This window comes from Rhipicephalus sanguineus, chromosome 4 (genome assembly GCF_013339695.2).
Source record: "Rhipicephalus sanguineus isolate Rsan-2018 chromosome 4, BIME_Rsan_1.4, whole genome shotgun sequence".
Taxonomy (NCBI): Eukaryota; Metazoa; Arthropoda; class Arachnida; order Ixodida; family Ixodidae; genus Rhipicephalus; species Rhipicephalus sanguineus.
In genome coordinates, this window is record NC_051179.1 from 43,359,833 (window position 1) to 43,369,693 (window position 9,861).

The following is a 9,861-nucleotide window of genomic DNA, read 5'->3' on the forward strand; positions in this document are numbered from 1 at the left end:
GTATAAGATGAAGGAAGAAAACATGAACGCAGTGCAGTTTGGGCAAGTAGGTAATTCATCTTGACATGGAATGCCAAAACCAGCAGACCATCCTTCTGAAGGACTTACCAAGTTTGGTAAGATGTACTCCGGAAACACGTTAGCATCACTGGAAAGAAAAAAAAAACAGGCATCTGTCAGCCCTGTCATTTGAAATTTGTCACAGAAGCAACGTCACCTCCTAGGCAAGGTGTCGATTGGCGTCAGGCAGGTTGTCAGCGTCTCCACGGCTGCAGCCCGAACTCTCGGGTACTTGTCGTTGATGAGGTACAGCTGAAACCAGTAAAAAAAAGTTGTGCAATTGAACTATGCCGCATTTTAAATGAAAGAGAATTCTCCCTCTTCCTCAAACCCAGCTTGACTCACATAGCAAGTACTTTAGAAGTGACAACTTTCAAGTCACTCACATTCCATCTTTTTGTAATATTATTATTATTACTATTATTTTTACTATTATTATTATTTGTTACATACTGCCAGCCTACACTGGAGGCCTTAGGCAGGAGTGGGAGCATAAATAGACAGCACAACACAAGCTCAAATTAATAAACAGCGTTGTAGGTAAAAAAGAAAAGAAAAAGAACATGAAGCAACATTCTGCAAAGAAATGACGTCGGTAATGTATAAAAACAAAGAGAGGGGACAAATTATATGGCAGTCTGCGCCCGCATCCATAGTACAGAAAGGCAGAAAATAAAAATTATGACTATTTATTTGAGCACAGCAAAGTGATAACTGATAGCATGCAAGTGCATGACGTAACATGCGTAGTGGCGCCTACGGAGGTCCATTTCTGACCGCATGCAGAAACAAATCTATGTTTGGACGTTCGATATGTGACGAGGTTGAACACTTTACCATGTACGGAAGCAGCCGGTCGAGGATGATGTCGCTGCTCAACCTTGGGCAGAGCTCGCGGATGAGCTCGAGTGCCTGGAGCTTGGCTGAGCAGTGCTTGAGGCTGCGCAGGCAGGAAGTGAGGACGGCCACCACGATGCAGAGACCATCAGATCCCGCCGGGGACGGTGACAACGTGGATGGTGGAACATGGTCGCCCTCGCAGCCGACCGATGCTTCGCCGGCCTGCGCCCCTTTGGGCAGCACGAGCGAGTACAGGATGGCATGGATGTCTTGCCGTAGCCTGCAGTGTGTGGCAATTTGTGCAGCGCAATCCTCATTAAAGAAAACATTTTACCCATAAACTTTATTCAAGGGACCTGTATTACCAGTGCAGTGTCACAGGCTGACACAGCATCGCGTTTGGTAGGCTTACAAGCTACACAACCATCCAAAGGTACCAATTGCAAATACACAAGTGCTCTGCCGTCATACTCTATTCTGCAAAATACCTCGTGTATATCACCTTTGCAGCAAAGATTCAATCATGAAATGTCTCAATACACATAAAACACCTTTTAAACATTGTTAGTTTCATCAACGTTTTGCTTTTGAGGAGCTGCCTTGGCTTGTTCGATCAAACATGAGGTGCCTGAACAGTGCCTTATTCAAAGAAACGAAATAGAAATTGCACAAAACTGACTTGCAGCCTTGTGCAAAGCATACAGACTCACACAGTAAAAGCTGAACACGTACTCCTCATTAACTGTATTTATGTACTTTATTTAATGATCATCGCTTAACTCACAGTGTCTTCAACATTGGGGCTATCAACATAACAGTAAAATCTACTGGTTCGCACGGCATCCTGACTCATTTTGTAGCAATGTGAATGCCTTTTGGGCTGAAGCCAAAGAAACCCTAGGCAAGTCCAGCTGCTCAAAAAGCAATAGAAGGAGCCATCTGAGTGGAATTAAATCTGATTCTGATCGCAACAACTTGACTTGGGCAAGTTGGTTCATCTCAAGTGTAACTTGAAGCAGCAGGCTGAGCTAACCACACTCCCAGCTAAAAGGTAATGAAGGCATCACCTAATGCTCTTAGCTCGAGTGCAATAGTCTGAATGAAGCAATTAAGTACTGCTCGATTTCAAGCAGTAGAATGCAAGCAGTAGAATGCACCACCCGAAGTGATCAGTTTTACGCACCACAAGATAGGCTTACACACACCTGGCAACTTTCTCGTCCGGCGACAGGGCAAGCGTGGCGAACTCCTTGATGTAGTCCCCTAGGAATGTGTAGAAATACTGCGGGAACACTCGGTCCCTCTGCTGGTCCAAGTACTGTTCGGCTGATAGCCGCTGGCTCGGGTCTTTCTGCAGCATGTGCTGGATCATGTCCTGTCATGTGGAGAGGAAGGGAGAGACATTTCAGGGTGTGCTCATGGGCAGCGTTTGGCACCTGTTAACAATAATATGCAAGGTTAATGATACTGCACACATGGCTGGCCGACTTTAAGACGACTACTGCAGATGTCACACAAGAACACTGTGTGCATCAGCACTGTAACAAATAAAGGTACCATTGCTATGTCTGATGGATATCATCAAACATTGTAACAACATGATTAAAAGAAAAAGCCATAGCATGCAGCTCTTGCACTGTTATTGCAATGTGCTCATCACCAATGAAATGCCATGTCTTGTTTACTTGCCACACGGCTCGCAACCACGGCTCGCAACCACATTTGGATTGACAGCCTAGTTCAGCCATAGCGAACTCTGCAATGCATTTGTGGACTTAAAGGACATGCACCTGGCTTAGGAAGCTCATCAGAGAGCAAGCTCCAAAGCGTGAGCTTTTTTTTTTCTTTATCTCTTCTCCTGGCTCAGTTAAGAGTCATTGTTTCTTGAGCGAAAACTCATTCTTGCTCATAACCATGATAAGCAGAGTGAATTAATTCCTGTGTGCAAGTGCGCATGTTACAACCGCAAAGGGCGAGAGGTGCATAGCAAGGAGCTATATGAAGTGGTTACATTAACCTAATTCAGCTTACTGCCCTGCTGTTAACTGTTTGCTACTTTTGCAGGCTGTTTATTAATCTAGCAAGCTTTGGGTGTGAAAGTTCCTGCAACTATATATATAATGCAGCACTGGAGTGGAAGCCACAGTATCCCAGATAATTACAAGCATGTTAATTAGGGGTGTGCGAATATTCGAAATTTCGAATATTTTTCGAATAGTGTTTGCTATTCGATTCGATTCGCACTGGAGTTTTACTATTCGAACTATTCGAACTTCCCAAAAACAAATACAGTCAACGTCTGATCGAAAGTGACCCCTTCAGATTTTCAGTATGCTTCACCTCATTACCCTCTCGTATTGCGGCAAAGCTGCCTTTCAAGCTCCGTTACGGTTATACTTTGCCAAGAGACAGTCAACGTCCGATTGGAAGTCGTCTCTAGATTTTCAATATGCTTCACCTCATCACACCCCAGTATTGCGGCAAAGCTGCCTTTCAAGCTCTGTTACGGTCGTACTTTGCCAAGACACAGTCAACGTCCGATTGGAAGTGGTCCTTAGATTTTCAACATGCTTCACCTCATCACACCCCAGTATTGCGGCAAAGCTGCCTTTCAAGCTCTGCTACGGTTGCAAATGTACTAACTCAAGAAAACGCTGGTTCCAACACGGAGATGAAATATGTGGCAGAGGTGGGGGCTTAATTATTGCTGTTTTGGACCTGAAATTTGGGCAGGAAGGTCGAAAAATTGGAAGCCGAAGCTTCTTAGCATCCAAAATTTCAGATGTTCTTATATATCCACGTCTGCGAGGCAGATTCCGAACTCCGGACTTGAAGGGAGCACACCCTTGTCCACCACATCAGTTGGGCTTCCACAGAAGTTGAAAGAGGAGGAGAGGCTGAGGAAATGGCATCTTTGCCTATCACGTGTAAAGTGTTGTTGGCAACACTTTGGTTGCACCAAATCTTGTACATAAAAGAATTCGGCCTCTACATTGCCTCATTCTTGATAAGACAACTATGAAACACCACCCTGCCAGTGCTTCATCAACCTAGCGAAAAGAAACACTCTCATGTTGCTATCTCATAAGAATATACTTAGGAATCCTCTTTAATTTTTTTTTCTGCAATTTCGCTTCGAAGTATTCGAAAAATATTCGATTCGATTCGCACTCACACTTCAATATTCGAATTCGCTTCGCACCCAAAATTTTGCTATTCGCACAGCTCTAATGTTAATACAAATGTGTGATCATGGATGTGATTATTTTTCTTGAAGGATATGAGCCTATATCACATGTTTTTGGGATCAGAGTCATCTGCTATGAAGCACACCCTCTGTACTCTCCGCTCCACTTATTATCCTGAAACAGCGCCTGAGAGTTGTTTGAATGTGGTAAGCTACAGTGGTGTCGAGTATCATGTGACACCACTGCCGCCTGTCAGAGGAGGATTCATTGAAATGAAAGAGCAAAAGCCGATAAAAAAAGAAAAATAAACTTGCCCGAAGATCGACATCTTCAATCTTCTCCAGTATCTTATCCGGGCTGTACTCCCCACTCCGATACGAGAGTAGCTGGGAGAAGTAGAATGGAGGATGTCCCTCTGTGAACAGCTCGGTGAGGACACACCTGCAAGAAAAGGATCAAAAACACGCATGCAGGGTGGACTCATGAAAAAGGAAGAAGGCATAAACACAGAAAAAGAGTGCGGAGACAGCAAAAACACACTATTTCAAAAAATAGTTATGAAGTGGCCAGAGGAGAGCAAAAAAAAGTATAAAGCCATCACCATTATCATTCTCAGCTTATTTTATGTCCACGGCAGGACAAAGCCCTCTCCCAATGATCTACAATTTAGCTTATCTTGCGCAAGCTGATTCAGTTTCATCCCCGCGAACCTTGAAATTTCGTTTACCTAACTTGTTGCTATACTCAGCCTCGTTTCCATTTCTTAGTATTGATTCCATTGCTCTAGAATGTGCATCAAAAAAAAAAAAGAAGCAGTGTTGTGCAGTGAATTGGCAAGCATTTTAACCTCTGTGTACATGAAGGCAACCTTCGGGTCTTTACAACTAAATTACCTGCAAACAGATTTGCAAGGCTATGAAGACAACTTAAAGCGTAGGCACAAGACAAACATTTTCACAACAGAACAGCCTTATTTAGTGAAAAAGACAATAAAGCTTAATCACACAGTGAAGGCTGCACAGATGCCTCCAATAATGAAGCAACAGACTTGTGTGACCACTATCCAGCAAACGTACGCACTAGAATGTACCCTTGAACTCGCACGTCATCCTCAATGTATCTGTGTGTGACCACCACCTTTATATGTTATGTCAAATGTCTGACCTTGTCAAAATTTATTCAGTTTTTTTCATATCGCCATATTTGAAGAACTGCTGAAAAACACTGCCCATGCAACACATAGAAATCACCTGCCTCCCACGTTCAAAAAGCCTTACACGTTATTAAAATTGATTGCATTTCATATTGCAAAGCTTCACAGTACGCTGCGAAGGATGTCACAGAAAGAAGCTACAAATTAAAATTAGAAATTGAATTACTGGTTGAACATCCCAAGGCAACTCACAAGCTATGAGATGCTGAACTGGGAGGTTTCCAATTAATTTCGACGTGCACCTAAATCAAAGTACACAAGCACTTTTGCATTCTAGCTCAATTGGAATGCCATATTCGTGACCAGGAATTGAACCTGCAACCTTTTGCTCAGCAGCAAAGTGACTATCCATAGTCACTGAGCCACTGTGGCTGGCATAAAGCAACACTCGTAATTTGTCATTTCTTTATCACACACTGAAATATGAACACATTAGCACTTTTGCTCTCAGGTGTCATTGAAATGTGGCCACTGTGGCTCGAGGTTTGAACCTGTAGCCTTGTGCATCGCAGCAGAATGCCACAATCATTCGAGCTAAGGAAAAAAACATTTACTCGAATCACAAGTTTTCATACCCAAGTGAGAAGATGTCCATGGCTGGAGTCAGTTCGCCAGTGCCGATGCCTTCCTCGGGTAAGTAGTGGCTCGAGTCAGGATTGAGGGTTTTGACGAAGCGTTCCGGTGCAATGTTGCACGTCCTTCTTCGAGACGTGTCAAAGAAGTATGAAAAATCCGCCGGATTGTCCTACAGGTAGCAACAATCAGAAAGAGAGAGATATCTGGTAACCAGGGTGCACAAGTACTTCTGATATGTTATATACATGACACCACCAGTGCCAACACAGTTGAAATGTTGGCTTCTTGGTATGTAATCTTTGTAGTGAGTAGCATAGGGTGAACATGGACACAAGAAGAACAAGCATTAGGGCCTCGTGCCATGATTTGTCCTTTTTGTGTCTATGTTCAGATCAAATTAAAGAAATTCTGGGGTTTAACATGCTAGAACCATGATGTGATCATGAGGCACAACATAGTGAGGTGCTCCGGATTGACTTTGACCATCTAGAGTTCTTCGAAGTGCAACTAAATCTAAGTACATGGATGTTTTTGCATTTTGCTTCCACCAGAATACAGTCACCATGGTCAAGAATCAAATCCGTGTCCTCGAGCTTAGCCGAACAACGCCTTAGCCACTAAACTACCACGGTTGGTGTGTAGACGTTTACCCCAGACTAATTACCGCATACACCACAATGTGTTTCATGGAGCTGACTATATAAAATGAAAGAAAAAGAAAATATTTGCATGAAAAGCCATGTGCAGGTTAATAGCAATGACTTAGCAGGGAACTGCTGGATATGGCAGGTGCAAGGTGCATATAATATCAATTGTGTTTAAAAAGAGACGAAGAGAGTAAATGGCATTCTTACTTCTGGCAAGTACGTAGGCTTGAAGCTGGCAAAGTCTGTCAGAAGAACCCAATACCACCCTGTTACCATGATGTTTTCTAGCTTTATGTCCCCATGGCATATCTGAGAAACAAAGGCACAGTCAATATCAGTACATCAGTCGGAACAAGCCATTGCAACAAAACTGCAGAAATTGATTCACTCACCCCTAGTTTGTGAGCTTCCGCTAAAGCGTGGAGAAGCTGGAACGCAATCCAACGCTTCTCGATGGAATTCAGGAATGGACGCGTGCTGATGCGGTCATAGAGGTTATCCTTGATAAATTGACGAACGAGTAGGCCAGCCTTGTCATTTTCCTTGAAAATGAGGCAAAAGAAATTGAGAAAGTCAATGGAAAAGACACTTGGCAGAAACACGTTATAGAGGAGAGCATACATTGCATCACTAGACACGATTTCGATAAAAACCCTGTTAGCCAAAATTCACTGTTTAAGAAAATGCCAGTGACAGCTAGTAATGTTTCAATGTTAGATCTTCATTGTCTCAAGCTGACTCGCACATTTCAGTGGATTACGTCATTTCTTCTGCATTAGTGTAAACATTTGTCACAACACTAAATGACAAAAGATAACCAATAACATTTAAATTAGTATAGTAATATGCACAGAAACGGCTGTTAGTGGATGAAACTTCATTTCATTTATTAATTTATTTAATTTTTTTCAACAACACAAGACATTGCCTTCAGGTCAGGACAAAAGGAGGTGGTTAGCCTCGTTATGTGTTCCTGCTCGCGCTGGGCGCAACAGCAGCAGTGCTTCCTCAGGTGTACATAAGGCAGTGCTTCCTCAGGTGTACATATTCAAAATGTGCAAAATACAAAAAAAAATATATGTACAAAATTATCAAAGTAGTGGTTGGTTTGGCCACAAAGCAACGTCAATTATGCGGTTTTATACTACACAATACTTACGACAACTTTTTGAAAAGGGAGTGCATTTGGTACGGCCGACAAAACTCGCCGTATCCCTGGGAAAGAGCAAAGCATGAGAACGAATGTCAATAAATGTGCAATACATGGACATGTCAATACAATGCACACGAGACTATACATCCACGAAAGTGTCAGAAACTTACTTTCAAGCGTCTCTTTGTGGGGAGCGAGTGGAAGGGAAGGGTCGTGAATGGCAAAGACCTTCACAATGGCAAGGCCCTCTCTGTGAAACAACACAAAAAGATGCGGTGTAGTTGTGTGTAACGACTTAGTACACAAGGTGTAACAGCCCATCCCATCACGCAGAACGTGCATATCGGCACTTACTTGCTTTTCACACGGGCGACTTTGAAGAACCTTGTGCTACCCAAACTGCAAGATGTGTGAGAACACAATCACAATGATGCCAGCAGTTAACTTTAGATTTACTCTAATGGTAACTCCAGTTCACTTTACATTCTACACACAACTTCCAGAGAGACTACAGCAGTGATGTAGTGAAGTGTCATTTTAGGGTTCATTGTTCTAGGCATATATTATGTTTCTCTTAAACTTCATTGTTTTGTGTTCAAAGAGAAGATTTTTTTATGTCATATGATGGTCAAACTTCTATGGGAGCTTAGTTGTGTTTTCCACTAAATTATTGTTCTCAGTTTAGGCATATATCACTTCTTCTGTTGTTAATAGCAGAGTTCTTCAAATAGTTTACACTTGAACATTTGAATTAACATTTGATGTAATAGTTTACATCAAATGTTAATTCATTACTTCAGGCATTCTACTGGTATGTCTGACGAAAGTGAAACAACATGCCACCTTCGATCAAGGATTGTATTGGGGCTAGTTGGAATAGCACACTTATCGTTATAATTGATAAGTATGGATTGTTGAATCACTCGGTAATTTGTTAATTGCTAATAAAGAAACACTAAAAAACAAGCAACAAGAGATAAGAAGACAACAAAAAAAAGTGCTTTGTGTTCATTTTTTTGCGTTGTCTCCTATTGCTATTTTTTAAAATGCTCCTTTAGTTAGCGTTCTAATTACAATACAGTGCTGGAAAGTTGTATGCAACGCAGCAATGCGACGCACCTGTGTGTCACATTCCTGTGTCTTTACACATTGTCATACAGAGAGCATTAGAGCTAAATGATGCAAGTATACAGTAGCGTCGATATGTGCCTGTCATGAATCATATGCCACTGTCCAACATAGTAACTGTGTGCAACTAGGTAAATGCTTTATGAAGTCACGCCAACCATCAGAAAGAAGAAACAAGATTACGGGTAGGTCAAATGCAAGCAGTATTATTAAAAACATGAACACTATTAATTCAATGTGTTGTTTAATCAACATAATTTTGCCTAATCTTGCGACATGACTGTAACCAATTTAAACATGTGGTAAGTGTAAATGAAGGTGCTATGCTTTGTTAGTGGAAACGAACACCAGTCAGTGCTTAATCTTTATTTATATTTATTGAAGGGATACCCCAACATTGCTCGAGGGATTAAAAAGGACTGGGGGGGGGGGGGGCAGCATGCATGTTTGTGTGTGAAAGGGGGGTGGGGGCTATCCCCCTATACTCAAAGTATAGGGGCTATCCCCCTATACTTTGAGTGAGGGGCCTGGCTCTGGTAACAATTATGCACCAAATCTAAGTCGCATCCATGTTTTACCACTTTAAGTTTACAATGTTTTTTTCTTTCTCTCTCTCTAGGCAAACAGAACTGCAATACTGACATTGTTTCGGTTCAAACCAAGTTCTCAATAAATTACTTTTCGGTCTCAACCGAGAACAACGAACCCTGTAGATATACACTGCGGTGCGCAAACGCGCTTCACCCCCGATAACGCAACAACAACGATAAAATTGCGCGCCCGACAATCGTGACAGCTCCAGCAGTCGCGAGCCAAGTAGAGGGTATACGAGGAGCGCTCACTTTTTCTCGAAAGTGAAGTCCGGTAACTCGGTCAGGTAATGTTCTACAGGGTAGATCTGCGATGGAGCGATACCCGCAAGTTGATTGCCCATCGCGCATCTGCAAACAAGCAGTGGTCACGAAAGGATTTCACCACCACTGATATAATGACGGTCAGCGCAATCGAAAAAACACCTACGTGCGCGCGAAAGACCTTTGGAGCCTTCCGTCCACT

General features: G+C 42.5%; 1 protein-coding gene across 1 annotated transcript in view; it reads right to left on the reverse strand.

Moving 5' to 3' along the window:
• Window positions 1-9,788, reverse strand: part of LOC119389846 (phosphoinositide 3-kinase regulatory subunit 4-like) — a 39,541-nt gene extending 29,753 nt beyond the window's left edge. The window contains 11 exon segments of the mRNA XM_049414559.1: window positions 109-312; window positions 898-1,180; window positions 2,106-2,275; window positions 4,403-4,529; window positions 5,877-6,046; window positions 6,732-6,833; window positions 6,917-7,066; window positions 7,684-7,739; window positions 7,848-7,927; window positions 8,032-8,076; window positions 9,648-9,788. Coding sequence (XP_049270516.1) covers window positions 109-312; window positions 898-1,180; window positions 2,106-2,275; window positions 4,403-4,529; window positions 5,877-6,046; window positions 6,732-6,833; window positions 6,917-7,066; window positions 7,684-7,739; window positions 7,848-7,927; window positions 8,032-8,076; window positions 9,648-9,739 — 1,479 coding nt within the window. The 5' untranslated portion in view covers window positions 9,740-9,788.
• Window positions 9,789-9,861: the final 73 nt, after the last annotated feature.